Consider the following 19,595-nt stretch of genomic DNA (forward strand, 5'->3'; position numbering starts at 1 on the left):
TAAAATCTGCTAGATCATTTAAATCTAATTTAAGTAAACTAGTGTTACTCTGATGAAGGTCCCCCATGTTACCAGTTTTGCCCTAAATTAACCAACTATTCTAATCTGAAGCACTGAAAATATAATCTCCATCAGCATTATTTTGTGGAATAATAAATCCATAAAAACTCCACATTTATTTTACTTGCTTAGCAACATCTTAAACCTCAGGACATAGAAATGGCCAGGTTGTAACCTTGGGTTAACAGCACATATTCCTCAGAAGGCCAAGCACAAAGTATTATTTTCTAAATGAAGAGGCAATGCTATCATTTGAATGTTTGCAGTTTTTATTTCACCTATGAATAGCATAAATCAAACCTGCTGCTTTTTCTCTTCATGCAACTGAAAGAAGGCTACTTAAATTAATGCAATGGAGATGGTGACCAGTTTTCATCTCAGAACAGAACATCTGTTCATGAAGACTGCTTCAGCAACAGCCCAGCACAATCTTGAACAGTCCGCCAGATTTCACTATCTGGGCTCCAGTAAGGATCTGGCTGAAGGGCACCATCTAATCATTTATCAACGTGTGCTGGAGACAAGAAATAAACAGGCTAAATGAATCACCTGTGAAAACAAAGACTCCATTATAGAGGCCTGCAGAAATGTAGAAATATAGTACTTTGCACATCATTAGCAGTAGCTGGAAACAAACATGACACTATTTTTTTTCTTAGTCCTCTAAAAGATTTACTGGCGAATTTATTATGTTACTATAACCCAAAGGTTAGAGCTATTTTTTGCTGTGTTCTGCATCATTTCTCGTTTGCTGTTTATTTTTCTCTGCATTCCTTTTTTTTTGCTGCACACTAGACCGTACCAGAAAACAAACACAGCAGCTCTATGCTTCCTGATTTCAAATGCGCTAGCTGTGCAGCCAGAGATGGCAGTCTTCTACTCAAATTTCAAGGGAATCTTGGTGATTTGCATCTGAGAAAACAAAAATGCCTAAAATATTTAAATATCCAGACCACACAGAATATCACATGGAAGGACTATTGAGGACTTGTTCAACAGACTGGAAATAAAGACAACTGATGCAGGCTTTTGCTCATCTTAAAATAGCTAATTTTGTTTTGGGTAGCCTGCACTTATTGTAAAAAATATACAGTGCCTAATGGGAATAAGTGATAGTATAATATGGTATCAGCGAAAGCTACTTATGTTTGGAAACTCTAACATTCTGCTCCTGCTGTATTAACAGATTGATTTTCATTTTATATCAACCTGAATAAAATAAACCTTGAATAAAAAACCTTGAATAAAAAAATTACCATTTGCACATTTGGAGGTTCATAATACTATTATTATTACATTGCAAACAGTACTATGGCTGATCTAAGTTAGTGGAAGCCTGAGATTAGGATTTAAGCTTCCTCCTTAGTTTCTGTTCTAAACTCAATTTTTTAATCGCTTCCCAAAACAATGACTCAAAACACATGCGATGCCTTCCTACTGAGAGAACATAATAGCCTATTTTCAGAAATGAGCTGGATTAGCCTCAGGACTTTGATTACTATGGCACTGGTGAAATGGTGCTTCATACACCTGAGGCGCTACTGGACCACATGGCTTTTAATAACAGTGGGTCAATGACAACTGGCTAAGCCTGCACTGACTAAGCCTGAATTGTAGAAATTCACAGGACAATGAAACAAACAGCAACTTTGCCTGTTCACAGCGGGCAAACATTACTAATGATTCTCAGACGTCACTTTCATTTGTCCGTTCTTGCACTTTTCATCTAGATGACCCTAAGTATGTGGTCTCTGCATCTGTACAATATTTTGTGTCTTAAGATTAAATTTGATCTTACTAGGGTTCATAATAGTTAAGCCAAAGACCTGCCTATATTGTTTATGAATTTGTTTTTTTAACATACAATGCTGAACTATACAAAGCTGGGTCTGCCTTTAAAATGGGATCATTTGATATTGAGCTAACATTGCCTATACTAAGCTTGGTTTGACTGTAAGGAGATCACTACAATTTTAAAACAGAAATATATACAGTTCGGCACTAATTACTGTATCCATAAAAAGAAAACGCATGTGGTTTAGAAACCGTTAAATCAGTCCTGGTGATGATGAGACTAAAGATAAAAAGAACTGTTTTCAAGGAAGGGTACAGCATCTGCCCTTGTGAATACTCACAAACACAGCCATGCATCAGAATTCCAGCAATGTTGAAGCTTTTGGCTCCTTCTACTTCTTTTAGCAACTTCATTTACTCGTTTTCTTCAGCTATCTTTGCTGTCATTGAATACAGCTGGGAGCGATTCTGGTGTTTTTCTTCGTCTTAAACTACCAGTACTTCAAACTATGTTTGTGTCCATTGGAGCATCTCAAAGTCCCAATGCATCTGAGAAAAAATGCTTGGATACTTTATCACAATTCTCCTCTGTCGTAAATAATACTGTCAGACATGGTTGTGATGCCTCTGATATAGACGATAGTGCCCACGATAAAAAAAACAGGTTTGTGTGAATCGCAAGGCAGGTTAAAGGTTTCTTAGAGGGGGATATAGTATCAATGAGATTTATTTACTTTTCTACAGTATTTTAGACATCTTTTAATTTTCAATCAAGCTCCCTTGTTTCCTTGTTTAATTAAACAAGCCAGACTCACTGCGATTACCTAATGATGATATTAGATCAACACCCTTTTTTAATTTTGTGTAACATAAGATAAAGTTTGATGGCTGGATTCGATCTGATATCTTACCATATCTCATCAGCTAGAGAAATTATGTGAGAGTATATAGTCTATGACTAATAAGGAATAAAATAATAGCAGGATATCTGTAGCAATATTTTGTAATAAATAGACAAGAGAAACTGAACAGGTGAATTGAATCTTTAGGCATTTAGAGTTACAGAGGTTCAACTGATCACAGAATCAGCCTCTGGCTCCTGAATGATAGGAAACATATTCCCATATGGGGTGACTTAAATAGAAATATGAAAACCTTACAGTCTTGTTTACAAGAGGATCAGCACGGCGCCAAGCTAAAGAAATGATAAAGGCTGTTCTGTTTGACATGGGTTTCTGAAGCATACAGCAAAAAACAGCCCAAATTCTTTGTAATCTGTGCAACATGCCTCCAGAGTTGGAGCTTAAGGCCATCGTTCCTGGCTGTGGTTTGAGGTTATGAATGACTTTCTTGAGCATGCCACTGTAACTAGAGAATGGATGGCTTGCTATTGCCAGTAGGATAAGCACATTTCAAAGGCTCTGTGACATCATCCTTTGATCCTCAATTAGATGAGCCTTCTGAATCAACTGGAACACTTGTGGAGCTGTCAGAAAAAAAAATCACAGAACAGGCATACACAGCAGACATTACATCTGATTCCCTGTTGCTCAGCCAAAAGTAATCCAATTAAAAATTAGTAAGGCCCTTCTTTTCCAGGAGGGGAATGCAGCAGCGTTCTAAATAAAGTGCACATGCTTTAAGAGCATCTAACGGTCTTATGAAACTACGTTGCAAAAATTAATCTAAGCACAGCAAAAAAAGTGCATGTTTTGGGTGTCATTAGAATGCGGTTCACAGGTTAAAGCAGTATAGTGGACCAGTGTGTACTGTAACTTCATTTTGGTGCCTTCAGTGCAGAATTCCCACAAAACAGACAGAACAGTACTGAACAAAATATCATAACACATTGTTGAGAAAGGCAACTGATCTAGTCTTTGTTTTCCATTCAATGAAACCTGTTTGGGTGAAGACAGAATAAGAGATTATCAGCTGGATGCCACCTCCCCTTATTCAGTACTTTGAAAGGAAAATACATTTTATTTTATTTCTTCTAACGTCCACAGCAGAAAAGACTCAGTAGTAGCATAGACCAACTTTTGCAAGAGACTAGTGGATAGAGAATATGAAAATATGAAAACACAAGGTTAGATACCTACATTCTGGTAATTTGTTGCTTTTACTTTTGTTCTTTGAACAGCCCTTTCAACATTTTTCAGCTAAAATATTATTACACTCATACCGCGTTTTCCCATCACTCCTCCTATCGCTCACATTCTCTCTTTCAAATACACTGTATTATTCATGCGTCCTCTGAAATCCATGTTACCATATTCTTTGTGGGTACGCACAAACAAGCATTACACAGAGTTTACACAGATGTCATCAGAGCGCAGCAATGAATCATTTACACACCTTCAGGACACAGCTGACGCTGGACTCCTGCTCCTTTTCCTCTCTGTCACAGTCACTGCACGACCTGAATCTCTGGGGAGCAGCGCATGACAGGAGGTGCTTGAATTAGGCACACAGGTCCTGTTGCCTCCTGCAAGTACAGGTACAGCTATAAAGTTCTGAATTAGAGAACATACTGCACTGAGCCGCCGGGTTCATTATCCCCCAGAACATTACCGCCAATTCAACACATGAAAAATGTCCTCTGTAAGAGATTTTGCTACTTTTGTAATAAATGTAGCATTTATTAAAGTAGTTTATTCCTTCTGAAATGTCCAAGGGCATGTCTCTATCTGCATACAAAATTTGCAAGTGGTCCTACCAGGATTCGGCTTTAAATTTGCAAATCATTGATTACACTTGATAGCTGAAAGGTGATGAAGCCTATGATTCTACAAACATGCAACATTTCTTAAACGTCATTACTGGGATGGCATCTTTTGTTTAGTAACAATTACAGTCAAGCAGAATGAAACAGTTCATCAAACTTCCTTAATCACTCTGCTAGAAGTCACGGCACATCTTCGGTAAGATTTCATTGTCAATGTCAGCAGCTGAATTGCTAATTGTATTATCCAGCTAGCAATCGCTGCTCATATACATTGTGAGATGTGGAGTGTTGAATCAGCCCCCTCGTTTATGCATTGCTCTCTTGCTACTCTAATTACATTACACTGTTAGTTAACAAGTCAGTCCTAGAACAACATAATAAGGGACTGATAGATGCTCATAATTGCAATTAGTCCCCAGTATTTCATCATGTTCGATCCTTCAGTATGTGTAAGAAATTGAATTTCTAATTGCATAAAATCAAACAGAAACAACTTTACCCCAGAATAATTAAATGGTTAAATGAAACAATTGTTACCCACAGGCGGTGTGTACTTAGTAGGAAGAATGTCTGAATTTGACGTCTGCTTTCCGAAAAATTGTAATTTTTTTGTTTGCATTTAGCTGCTGTAATAAAGGCCAAGTCAAGGTACCTGATTCCCCCTTCAGATAACGAACTTCCTGTCTGCTTCTGGTGATACAAACTGTGAATATACTGTGCCTATCAAACAATGTACTAACAACAAAAAGAGGAATAATACGATGCATAAGAATTATCCACCTATTATCAGATTTTCATGAGACAGAAAACGATGGAAGAGCAGGTCAAAAATATCAAATTGACAGTCTCAGAACACTGTACCCATTGCTGTCATGTGTTCCGTGTGATAACTTATCATCTGCATAAAAGCGTGAACAGATAAATGCTCTTCAGCTGGATGTTTGACCTCAAACATTCATCTCAGCCATACTAAATATTACCCATTCATTAGCCAGCAGTAAGTCTTGTGCTATTGACTGCGCGTCAATTAACCTACATCCAAAAACAAACAGAATGCATGATTGACTTTTCACATGTGCACAAGGGGATGTTTACATGTGGTGGTGGTCATGGAGGGGGGCTCGAGCCTAGCGCCTGCTGGCCAAGAAAGAAACAAAAGTTCCTTGCACACATACAGAGGAAACTAATTCTGAAACCAGACCTCTTGTGGGGGGAACATCAGCCCTTGAGATGACCAGTAAATACAGGACTGACACGTATTATTGCTGTGAAATTCAAATGGTGTATATCAAAGATGTGCAGCCAGTATAAGATCAAAGGTCTACCCCGATTGCTGTGGATATAATTAGGTCAGGGTTTTTTTTATAAATGCCAAAGCAGCGTGAAGTCAGTCAGTGTGCCATTTGGCACTACTTTGTTCTTACCCACCAAACTCGCATGGTAACAGCAGAGACCTGAGGGAGAAGGCCTATTTTTCAGGATGTGTCAGGACTGCCAGGACTTCTGGGAATAAACCGACTGGGCGGACAGTTGCTCTTGACTGCCTGACGACAACAGACTGGACTCCAAAATGTATCGCATCTGTGCTCCATTAACACCCAGCAGAATGATTCTGCTGGCACCGGCAGTTGTACTTACTGAAACGCACTCCACTTCCTCTAGGGCCTCAGTGAATGGCGAACATTAATTTTACAGTTCTGCAGCTTGTTTCTGGTAGGACAATTAGACTCACAGTGCTCAATCTGTCGGACATAACAAAAAATGGTACTGAGATTTATCTGGAGAGAGAATGAGCTCTCTCCAGCAACCAGCAGTTTAGAAAGAAGGCACAAAATGTAAATAAATGCAGAGTTGTGATAATGGAACACAATCTATTACTAGGTAGGATAGATTCTAGTCAGCGTCTCAAAGTGCTATTCTGGATGTTCTGGATAAGGATACAGTGAAATGAAAAGGACAAAGCTCCCAGTTAGCATTCTATGTGAGGAGAAATGTTTGTCAGTCCCTAAAAGGAATGCAATTTGAGTGTCCCATACATTAAAATAATTAAGTTAAGAATGAAGAGATTTGGAACAATACAGTTGAAATTCTAGGATGGTCGAAGTGGGGCGTGGTGATGCTTGAAGAAACTGATTTTCTATATTAAACTGTACTAGGGCTCAATAGCTGTGCAATAGGCGCAGTTGAAAAGAACAGGATGCCAATTAGCTTAATGGGACTCTTGTTCAATGGAATGGAATGAAAAAGATATATCATAACAATGACCTGTGAGGCCGTCCATCAATCTCCCACCCCTGACAAGTCCTAGTACAGGGTAACTAAAGAAGACTGAAACAGTGAGGAATATAGAGCCATAAATAAGAAAGGACAATGAAAAGGCAGTCCTGTTTTAAAATTACAAACGCCTATCTTGTTTTATTATATGCCCACCATTTTGAAAATTGTCAATATTGGCTTTACAGCTCAACTCAGTTTGTCTTTTTAATTAGTTTTCCATATTGTCTAGATTATAAAAATGATGTGACAACATAAACACCTAGGTCATTATCATAAATAACCTATTCTGTCTCATTTCTCTTTTCCTATTTTGTATATATGGTTTACAGTTTTTCTACCTGCATGCAAAACCCAGCACTTGTCTACATTAACCTGCTCCAGAAGTTTATCCAGTCTTGAATATTTTTTAACATAATTTGCAGCTTCTACAGTGCTTGTCAATCTTCCTAATTTGGTATCATGTGCAAATGACTAAATTACATACTATACAAGACTCCAGATCGTTTTTGTAAATTAGAAAGAGGAGTGGTTCTAGTATCATGAATTGGCTACAGTACATTACTCTGCTCTCCTCCCCACTGATAGCTTATGTGTGGTGAGCGTTCTGGCGCACTATGGCTGCCGTCGCATCATCCAGGTGGATGCTGCACATTGGTGGTGGTGGAGGGGAGTCCCCATTACCTGTAAAGCGCTTTGAGTGGAGTGTCCAGAAATGCGCTATATAAGTGTAAGCAATTATTATAATTATTATTATAATCATCATGTCACATAAAAATACAAACATTCTTTATGGAATTTAAACCAAAACGAAAGCACAGATGTCCAAAACTGTGAAGTCACTGAGCTTCTGCGTAAGTCTGCAACATTCATGCAGATACTAGAGAATTGTTAAATGTGTTTTGTTTTATAAAATAAAGTAACAAAATAAAACACAAGGTCATTTTAGGTGTTAAGGTGAAGACTGAAAATTGTGCACCCTTGTGGCCAAGATGATTACAGTTCTTGGGATGTTCTAAATGTTGCAAGATGTACTATAGTTTATGAAGGCTTTACATAGCCAAGCCTGTCTCAGAGCTCTTACTACCTCAGATCTCAGTGTCTTTGAGTGATATATAGTACACTGTGCCTGGTAACTCCACAATTGAAGCAACTGTCTAGTTATGTTTCAGCCTACAATGTTTCCACGCCTTCAATTTTGCTAAAGTGACAATAGAGCACATATCTGAAATTTTCTAGTTAAATTTCCTTGCATCTTATCTTCCCTTTCTTTGACCTCCAAAGGCTGAGTACAGTCCTTGTTTTGTCTATACCAGAAGGATTCAGGTACAGAAAAAAAAATATACCGTATGTATTTTCTTCGCAAGAACTATACTAACTTTGGCTCGATGCTTCTGGGGTCACCATGTGTGTCAGCTTGCTTTGTATTGATGTGTCAGGGTTTGTTTTAATCCATTTCCTTTTGGCAAACGCAAATTCAGTTTGGCTCCCTCTCTGGCCAAATCTGCTGCCTGCTTGACGCAAAGCCTAGAATCCTTCCTTTCAGCCTGGGGAGATTGACTTCTTTTTGTTCCTTCTTCCCTGTAAATATGCTCACTAAACACTGCAATCTGTGCCTCTTGGACCTTCCCACACACTCCCTGCTTGGGCTTTTGCTGAAAGGTTAAAAGCAGAGAGAAAACAGATCTTAGAATTATACACAGGCAGATCCAGTTGACAAACAGATAACTGTGATCTAAATAACTTAGTTAGGGTGCCGTGGGCTTACCAGTATCAGAAAAAACAAATCTCAAACGTGAAAAAAATCATTCTGTACATATTATTACGATGCGTCAGCCATGTTTGCAGAGACAATACCACATCCAGGGCTCGTGCAGACAGGCACATTACATGCCGACAGAAACTGACAGCTGATTAATATGAAAATCCTTCCTTCTTACAAAAACAACAACATAAACATGATGTGCAAATTACTGCTTGTTTGGAACTGGCAGGAAACAGACAGGAAACTGTTTTTTTTATTTTTAGCACGTCTCATACAGTAAGTTGATCAGTTTACCACTAAAGTCAGCAGAAAACACAGGGGGGGCTCTGACCTGTCACTCTACAACAAATCACTCTCCTAAGATTCTTAACTTTTTGGTTAGATCTGAAAAGGACGCCTGTCACTGAAAACTTGACAGGCCCAAGAAACATGATGATAAAGGACTGACAAAGTCTTATCACATTGACAGAGAAGGCCTGGGTCTCATTGGCGCTGCCTGCAAGTCATCTGTAATGCCCTGTAACATCTTTGTTCTCATAATATAACAAAATTGAAATCTAATAACAATGCTCAATTTAGCCTTTATCCGCAATAATGTCAAATGTTCTTTATCAATATATTTTTAATTCTTCACACCCACCTCCAGCAGCAGGAGGAAAGCAGCCTGAGCAAGTGAAATTAGTATGGATAAAGAGACTCTGGCTCTACTCCTGTTGTCATTATTTGCTGAAGCTGAACCAATTTTATCATCCTTGTCCAAAACTGACCCTGACCAAAGAATGAAATACAGCTTTCTGTCGGTCTGACGGTCTGAGCCACACTTCACAGTTAACACCTCTCACCTTTCGATCATTAGCTTCTTTCAACTGAACATAAGCGGCCTAGTGACCTCACACCTTTTACTCGGCTGGCTGTGAGGAACCTCTCTCACCACCTTTTACTGTTGGGCAGCAGTCCATGTACGTCACCTCCTCCAATGCAAGTCCCTCTTTGTTATCCCGCTGGCTGTAATTTTTAACATAAAAACACTGGAGAAATTGAGGAGCCAAAAAGACAGTGCGTATCTCAATCATATTTAAGGAAATGAGCAATTTCTCTCCTGTTCCTGAAAGCTTTTTATAACAATCCAACAGCTCAGGTAGTGTACAGGCTCTAGCTCCAAGACCTAGCGTATGCTGCACGAGTAAAAGAAGAGCTTACCTCATGCAGTAACAACCTTAGTTTGTTAGTTTGTGTCAATTTAGAACCGGGCCTCTGTACAAATATGAACGGAAAAAGTTAGTGAGATGACCGGCATTTCCAATTCTAATTACAATGGAGTTAATGTGCAACTATTGCAAACCTGTAATAAAGCAAGGCTGCATTAACATGGAAAACAGTGAATACAAGCACAGCGCAAAACATGTTTTTGCCTTACCTCCAACAGACACACCTGCAGGATTTCTCACATTTCTTTTGACGATTCTAATTTCCCCTGCACGTGGAAATCTGAGTTTCTCTCCCTCATTGATCTCGGAATGGCTTTTTTTCTCCTCGACCATTTGCAAATAAGTTTAATTCCCCATCTGTGCAACTTTGTTCTCATCTTGTGTAACTGCCCTTCCAAGCACTGAATAATGAATGCTTCTGTGCAGGTCTCTGAAGTCACTCATCGTTATTTACAGGGCTGACACGGTACAGATTATTTATACAGCCATTTTACCCAGCCATCTGTGTTCACACGTGTCCCTAGCAAATCAAAAGACAGCCAGTCAGTATTTTTTTTTACTAGTTGTTATGGTGAGGTAACTGTTCTTTACAATTGCAATTCCTAAATGTCTGCCAAAGTGTAATTTTTCTTTCTCTATACAAGCATTATGCATGCTGTTCTACAAATCAACATTTTGCATTTCACTTTGTAAGCTGACAGACATTCAGGCTCAGATTGAAATTTCTTACTGACAGAAGTCTCATTACAGAAAAAAACAAGTAGGCATAAATCAGGCTTTTTGATAGCTCTTCGGGGTCTTTCAAAGTTCAACGCCCACCACTATGTGTCTCTATCCCCCACAGTGTATATAGTACCGACCCTGAGAGATCATATTCTGAAATGAGAGCATGTTTTTCCAACCGTACATCATGAAATCATAAAAAATAGGCAATAAGACAAAATTATTTTATGGTATTTGGAATGAATGTAGCAGACAAAAGTCTACTATTGTAACAAGAGCTTCTTGATCTTGCTGAATCACTATTCTAGCAAACCAACATGAAATACGGACTCAAAGTAGATATCAAACTGCAGCTTCTGGCTGTTAGTCCTGTTGCACTAATTGTTTTGTAATGAAAAATATAAACAGTTATAAATAGTTATAGTTATATCTTTAACACCCACTGTTCTCCGTAATAGTTAATTTATTTATGCATGGATTCCATTTGAACATGCTTTCTAGTTCTCCTGTAACCTAAGCACCTTCTCAGTTCAAGAACATTGGGGTAATTTAGGGTTGTTCGTAAGTACAATGCTCCATGTCGTCTCAAGCAACAGCGTTTAATGACCAATACAGAATACACAAAAGCCAGTCTCAATGCAGTTTACCCCAGACAGTTAAAACAAGAAATGCAACGTTCTCTATCAGTGAAAATAAGCTTCTTAAAACTGCACTGAACTCCGTGGATCAAAAGCAAGGAACAGACCAGCAGACACAAACAAAAATTAAATACTAACAATGCCTTTCAACCACATCAATCATGGCAAGCAGATAGTTTAGTATTTCAATACTATTCGAGGAAAATAATTTTGGTACTAAAACGCTTTAAGGTAATTGAAATTCCTAAGAAGTGCCATCATCCACAACTTTATCTACTTCTATTCATTTAATTATTTTTATAACAGTAAGGCATTTAGTCACTTTGTGATTTCTCAGCTATCGGACAACAAGGAAGTAGTCTTTAACTCCCTTTTGGATTGCTCTTTATTTAATTTGAAAATATTAACCTTTTGCTTTATTTAAGCAAGATCATATATGTAAAGGATTCTGCTATAAGATAGGGAATAAGTTTTTTAGTGAAAAATGACAATTGTTGTGGATGAAGAAAAAATGTTCCGAATGTAGTGGTATTCAGGACAGTTCAGTGCCCTATACAGGACGTGCACACATAACAATCGAGTGAGGTCAATTTGTTTAAACTAGGTTTGAAAAGGGGAGTGTATTAATAGCCCTCCTCCGATCCTGTTAAAAATAAAACCAATTAAATCTCCAGATTATTGACAAAATACCATGCTGAGAAATGCTAAGATAGCCAGTTTTGTATTCAGAGTTCCCAGGGGTGTCTATTGATTAAAATGTGAGAGAGATGGTCCATTAACCTAGATCTGTACTGAGCACACCAGTAGGAAGGGAATAAAGATCTTTACATGTTCAGGCAAGGCAGGGGAAGCTGAAGTCAATACTATGTTTTGCCATCTTTTCGCACCAAATCACTTGTTTTTTTATCCTCCTGCACAAAGACCATTAAGAGTTTTATGTCAATGCAAACAGTAAGAGTGTAAATCACTTGTCATTTTGTTTCCTGCCTTTGACTCTTGAGAAATGATGTCTAACTACAGTCTGGGCTGACAGAACTTGTGAGTCTAGAAAATCTTTCAACCGCTCTGCAACGATCAATAATAATAATATAGGATTTTTTTGTCTTCAAACTGTTAATAGGCTTCTACATGTGAAGCACCTTTTCATAATCTCTGCCTTTAGTTTCTTACGAGTTTTTAAGATGGAGAGAAATATAGGCAATAAGACAAAATAATATCCAGATAACCACAGGTGATATGTCTACTCGCAGACACCAGACAAACCCCCCAAAAGAACAGAAACACATCCAGAAAAATCAAGAAGGCAAAGCAAGACAGATCAGTCTGTTGGAAGAGAGCATCTCATGGCCATCTCTGCGAAACTCTATCTTATTAGGTTCTTCATGAGCCACTGATTCAAGCTGGGTCACAGAGTTCTTGCGAATTTAATCAGTACGCTTGGTGGCTGCTCAGTAAAAGTGTTCAATAAAAGACTCTCCAAAGAAAGCTGTGCTTCAGGGCAGTAAGACCAAAAAAGTTTAAATCAACATCTTATTCCCTCTCCTTCATGCTGCCATTATGTCCTATCCAGATTTAATTCCAGCAGGCAAAATTCTGCCTGTATAGAGCTTTTTCTATTTTTGATAACACATTCATGTCAAAGCCACTATAGTTAACACAGACAACGGTTTTGATGAAAGGCTTCTTGTGGGAGGGAATGGGTTTTAGAACCAAACGAAGTAAAAACTTTACATTTTTAGCAGCATCTCGGACATCAAAGTGATGTTTTATTTCAGCCAGACTGCCTTGTTTTTAAAACTCTCTGAAATGCCTGAATAGATCACTCCATTTTCTGCATTTAAAAAAGGAATTCATGAAAAAGTCATTCCAAATTTGCATTCCTAAACACATCAATTCTGATTTTTGCCAAATATATTGTTAGAATTTGTATAGTGGCTCAAACACTATCTGTCCAGCACCAGGAGAGCTAAATTCAGGGGCTTCCAAAACAGGCTGGAACACTGTTCTATAAAACAATCTGACAAATAGAAGTCATTATTGTTTTACTTCTAAACAAGGAGTACATCCTATACATTATTTGTCTCCAATAAGCATTTGTACGCCTACAGTACACACTCTTATTTGAGCTGTTGTGTGTCTGAATTATTTTCCCATCTGTGTGCACTAGCTCACAAACCTTGGTGCTCCAGATTAAATAATTGTTCCCAGTTCGAAAACATGTTAATCATTTTGATGAGCTGTCTGTCTCACAATTACAATGACAGCCAAATTACGATTCAGTCACAATCAACATACAATGACTTTGTCTTATTTTTCAGTTTTCTCTCCCCATTCATTTCAAGCCAAAGATGGACAACATCACAGCGTGCATTGTATCAGGCTTGACAGGAAATGTTTTTGAAATAACTTCTGACGTTAACTGCAAAAACTAAATTATTTCTCCAAAGAAGTTTCCCCTGCAGCATAAACACAGAATAAAAGCAAAACTGTACAAACCGTTCCTAAACACTGACTTTAACGCAAAGGCACAGTTACTTAACATTACCAAAGCAAAGTAATTCTTTCATGTTTAAAAAAGACAAAAAGTCTCTGTAGGGAGCAGTAAAAAGCTTATGATTCCCAGAAGTCTTGAATAAATAAAAAATAAAGATGATATAATAAGCCATACTATGTACTAAAAGTGATATGATATTAGCAGGTGATTAGTGAATAGAGAAACTGGGCCCTTTGTTACAAAATGTTTCTCCGTCATAAGATTATTAAAACACAATTACCTATAATGAGTTTAGAGGAGACACCCGTGAAGATAACTGCATGTCACCACTGAGCCTATAGAATCAGATGCTCCTGTCTTCCTGCTTTCTTTCTTTGTCCTATAGTGCCCTTTTCTGAACAGCTTTTACTCAACTGTATTCATTCAGAGCTAATTTATCATAATACAACATCTAGACAACCGTGACCTACTTTACTGGCTGATAAAGCCTTCTTTATGTCCTGCCATCAAAGGAAGGTCTAAAATAATGTGCAAAAATACCTAAGCAACAGAAGCAGCAGTAAAACAAAAATAAGGAAGACAAAAGGGGACAATAGAATTTGACCGCATCAGCTAAAAGTGGTCAAAATCCACATTCGATCAGTGTGAATCTGTGGGACTAGATGAACTGCATTTTTCTGCTGACACAAGCATGGCGGTAGACAAACAGTCTACCATCTCAATGGAGAACTGTGCAGAAAAGCAGCAATCTGAATGAATGTATGCGTGGAAAAATTGTGAAAGCTGAATATATAGCTTTATGCTTGTCAGTTCCATGGAACATTAATTCTGGGTTTAATAACAGAGAAAGATAATTCAAATATATTAAATTATTATAATCACAATCAACAAAAAGTTCAATTTATAAACAGTTTTCAACGAGCTGAAAGCACTGTACAACAATGCATGTGCTATATACAAAATAGAAGTAAGAAATAGAAAGAAGGAGCACATTAGATTGACTATTTTAATCAAGAGTACTCGGTTAAAATCCATAGAGAAAAGACAGATCTTCAAGGAAGATTTAAAAATGTTGACTATTGCAGAGTCTTTAATAGGCTTGAACAGAGATCCAAAGATATTAGCTGTGCTGGGGAAGACTGCATCGCATACTTTGTTGAACTTAGTCTTCAGCAGGCAGAGAAGGCCTAAGTCAGCAAATTTGAGTACCACCACCGAAGCTCATGCTAAAATGATCAATGATGCAGTAAGACCATACAGTGCCTTATCACACAGGGTAATTTACTAAAAGTGCATTCAAAATTTTCCAGTGCAATTTACATGCCACAGGAATCATGTTGATGGAAAGCAGTTTTAGAGAGCCCAAAACAAGCAGAATTCTGGACATACCGACACCTATTCGGAACCCTAAGGTAACACCCAAGGCAGGTGAGGTAATACAGTAGTCGAAACCTGTTAAAGTACAGGCACTTATCAATATTTCAACAGAAGATAGATATAGCAAGACTAAGCATGAGCAACATGACACCGACATTAAAAACATACCCCTGGGATGTCACTGACATTTTTCAAATGGCATCTTAGGGGTCAAAAATAACACCTAGGTCTCGGTCTTCCAGGGTTCACTTTTACTGCTACCAACGGCGACACTTGTTTTGTAAAGATGAGTCTGTCGGGAGTCTGAAAGCACAACCTTTGTCTTCACACAGGGTATACCTTAAAAATGTTCTGCTGCATCCCTGTCACAGGATCACAATGACACCCGTTAAATGCACAAACCGCCACAGGAGTATCCAGTTGGTCTGCAGGCAAATCTGAGAGGCATCAGTGGAGCAGTGAAACCACAGACCATGGTGGAATGTTGAATAATCTGACCTGTAAATACTTAATAGTAAAGGTCCCAATACAGAATTTTGTGAGACAGCGCAGATAAGTAGGACAACACTAGATTTAAAACCACCCAGAGTTATGAATTGGCTCCTGTTAGCCAAACAGAAGCTAAAACTAACAAAGGGATATCAGTCATCCTTAGATAATATTTCATGCACTCCAATAGGATGTTGTGATTTACGTACAGGAATGTTACATCCATATAGACACGGACAAATGCAACATACCCAAATGTCCATTTTTTTTATCTTCTTTATTGTATGTTAAGCAGTTTGTTAAAGAAAACATTGCAAATTGCCTCAAAATCTATGAAAGTATAAAAGTTAAATTGCCTTCTGTCTGTCCAGCGGCTGTTACTTCTTGCTTACAAGAGAAAGAAGCAAATGCTGTTTTGATAAAAAAAAAAGACCAACCTCCTTAAGTGACATTGGGGTTCATTTCTGTCTGGCTCAAACCTCAGCACTGACAGCAAGCTTAATTTCACTGTTTAGGCAATGTGGCCGCATACTAGGAAAGGGAACGAAATCCCAGCTACAAAACAATCACAATAATTACTTCACACATTAGCCTACTGGAGACTCATCAGGGTTTGGCAGTTCATCTGCTGTGCTGATGTCTAGGGCACAGGTTAACTTTGGAATGTGAAACCAGTTCTTTTGCAAATTACTTTGAAAAAAGCCACACATTCATTTTTATTTCTTTTTTATTGGGATCACATGAGGGAGGAAGAAAAACAACTGCTCTGTTGAACTTTTCTAAAAACATACCTTAAAACGACTTGGCTCAACAGCAGAGTGTACCAACTACGGAGAAGTAACAGCTACTATCAGACAATTCAGCTAAGGTCACAAAAAGCACCTAAAATCCCTGATTTTGTAGACCTAAGTACAGAGACCTGTTCATGTGAATCAATGATTAACAAGTGCAAAAACTCAAGAGATGACAATTTAAAGATATGCCTTTAAAAAGGAATTATGGAGAGTTATTTCTAGAGAATAAAATCCTGGTAAAGCACCAGCGGATAAAAACCCAAATTCTCCACAAATGCATCCCAAAATGATCTTGACAGGTGTCTGTCAATTGGAAGATGATATCACCACTCACATGCACATCCTTTCATAGAAGAATAACTGGGCACATCCAGCTTTGATCTTTTATGAGTTAAAACCAGGCAAAAAAAAAAAAACTTTGAACAAGGAAAGAGATAACCTAATGGAAGGTCAACCAGTGTCAGCATCCGGAAAGATCCTTAGTTTTGTTTTTTCTTTGGAAGCGGGTGTCTGCAGGATCGAACCCTCTCTCCTTGGCCCCGAACACGGCCCATCTGGGAGTCTTTGCCACGTAGTCCAAAGCTGTGAAGGTGTTTGCGCCCCCACTCTCTTCCAACTCCCCGACGAGCTCCTGGAATCTCTCGTAGTCGATCCAGGTCCACCACTCCCCAGCAACTTTAAACTGAACGACGGGAAAGAGGGGGCAAAGAAACAAAGGCGGCTAATTTATCCATTTCTGCAGACATGACAGATAAAATTGCACATGGACACCTGAGGAGGAGAATTCTTACAGAGACCTGGAGGTAATCCTGTTTCTGCGACTTTAACAAGCCAAGCGCACTTCAAAAGAAACCACTTTCTGTTGCCTTATTTATCTGCAAAGTTAAAGTAGCAGTTTTCAATTATTTGTTTTACTTCAATCTGCTCCCTTCAGTCAAACTCCTGCACATAAAAGAGACAGAGAGGGTACAGTTAGATGTGCCACTGCCATTCCAGTGTACAGTAAGAGGGTAGTTCAGTCTGTCTCCAGCCCTCACTCTCCAGACTGCTGACATCTGATTCTAGTATTACAATGCTGAGAAATCTAAGGCTTAACCAACTGCACTTAGTGGGTTGTAATGAGTTTTCAACCAGAGCACCACTGAAAATCCAGGGGGAGTGCCAATCACCCTGTGGTTGAAAAGACATGTTGTTCAACAGCCATACATTTTGAAAGCAATTTCAAATGTGGATCAGACACGTTTAACTACAAGAACTCACAAAACCCATTGTTTAGAGAGGAGGTTGTGACAGTTCTACTCTCAAGCAAAAACACAAACGAGACAGAGTTAAAGTCTGCATTCCTAGCCAGGGAAGTTCTGTACTGGACGTTCACTGACGCAGACATTCCCCATCACAGTGTGCTGAGAAACTGCTCTGGCCCTACTCCCAGACCCCAACCAATTTGTCACAGATATAGGCCATTTTCTCACCTAATAATGTTGCTCTAAAGCAGCAAAACAATTGGTCTGGTGCAAACTAAAGACGGTGTGGTGCCAAGGAGGCACTCATTGGTGCGTGAGTTACCTGAATACAAGACCCTCTGCTCCTTGTTTTACCCTTAAGCAAGCACAAAACATTGGCAAGCCCAATGCTGCTATAGTAATAGGAAATTATTAGTGGCAACTATTACCCAGCTTGAAGAAAATAGAAACAGAACGATGAGTGATTATTCCCCAGTCAGAAAGAGAAACAACGTACACAAAACATTGATGAAGGCTACGTCTGCATCCAGAACTATAATCCATCATTCTAATGTTAAAAAATAATTTGGCTGTCGAACATATTTGACACTTCAGTATACATAGACAGGCTCCCGATTTTAAAAAGGAAAAATTGATATCTTTGCATAAAATAAATCCAGGCTGCAGCACTGGATGAAAATTATTTACCAACACTGTAGTTTGTATCTCATGGTTTGGAATGTTGCTGAAACATGTTTATTTGCAATTCCGTCATCAGACAAGAGACTGAAAATCAACAGGTGTTTTCTTGCTTCTCATAGCTACATCTCTCTATCCTTGTCTATATGTAGGTATATATTCCATTACATATCTCAGTCTCCTCAAAACGCAGGAACATGAACACAAAGACAGAGCTGTGACTTGGCGCTCTGTTTGTTCGGAAAGCAATAACCATTAACAGTCACGGCTGCTCCAAAAAGGCCCAAGGTTTCTTAATCCATTTCTGAACAGACATGCAGCAAATCCAGTGAGCTACATTGATTAAATTTCATTCACTCCTGATTTTGAGAAAGAAACCCTGCAACCAATATGCTGTCATAAGGTACAATCAGTTACACTTTTGCATTAGTTAGTAAATACAGTCATAAGGTTTACACCAGTTTAACATTTCTTTGTCCTTTTTTGGTGGTCTGTTTGTTCTTAAGTTTCTTAAGTCTCTAGTTTGCCCCATATTTTTTTCAATCCACTACAAAGAAATAAGGAATTTCTAGTTCTTTTCACAAAACCACACTCTGTCTGCCTTCCTGTTTAATTCACCACCAAAACAGGTTCCGAAAAATTATCCTTGGCGTATTATTAAAAGAGGCTTTACTGAGACTGAAAACAAAAGAAAGCCAAGTGTGAATGTGGCAATCGCTCATAGCTGCTGATGCTTGTCCACAGCAGATTGTTATACATTTTATAGTCTGCCAAAAGGATCGTCGAGAAACACAGGCCTACAATTGGACTACAAATCACTATAGAGTGGGAATCTCAGAATAAATAATACAGCAATTTGGCCTATTAAGCACATATCATCCTCAATTCTGCCTTTTGCATAACTTCTTCAATCTGCTAATGGGATTCAGTCACATTATTCAATTTCAGTATTTCATATTAGCTCTACCACTGCATCTATCACAGGAAGGGGGAGGCGGTGCATTATCTGCTACTGAATGCTTTGAACACAGCTGATGCACTGACCTATCATACGTAAAATGAGAAAAAAACACAACCCACATTATTCTCCTCCACTGATATTAAGACCCAAACTGAGCAAAGCAGGATTTCATATTTTCTCAGATTAAAATACAAGACAACTCTAAGCATGGATTTAATTGTTTATAGATTCTTAAACATCGGGGCACGAGCAAAGAGGTTTCTTTCCTGTTCTGTCATTCAAACCTGCATCTGACAGCTAAGGGGATTAATATCTTTCTGAAACTCATAGAAACAGCGTGGGCAATGTCAAATCTCTTTCATCTCACTGAG

General features: G+C 38.5%; 1 protein-coding gene across 1 annotated transcript in view; it reads right to left on the reverse strand.

Annotated features, from left to right (window-relative positions):
- Positions 1 to 15,805: 15,805 nt before the first annotated feature.
- tyw1 (tRNA-yW synthesizing protein 1 homolog (S. cerevisiae)) overlaps positions 15,806 to 19,595 on the reverse strand; it is a 66,666-nt gene continuing 62,876 nt past the window's right edge. Inside the window, exon 16 of the mRNA XM_006641020.3 lies at positions 15,806 to 17,023. Within this exon, the coding sequence (XP_006641083.2) occupies positions 16,802 to 17,023 (222 nt within the window). The 3' untranslated portion in view covers positions 15,806 to 16,801. The remainder of the gene's footprint in view (positions 17,024 to 19,595) is intronic.

The sequence above is a fragment of the Lepisosteus oculatus genome, chromosome 26 (assembly GCF_040954835.1).
Source record: "Lepisosteus oculatus isolate fLepOcu1 chromosome 26, fLepOcu1.hap2, whole genome shotgun sequence".
Lineage (NCBI taxonomy): Eukaryota > Metazoa > Chordata > Actinopteri > Semionotiformes > Lepisosteidae > Lepisosteus > Lepisosteus oculatus.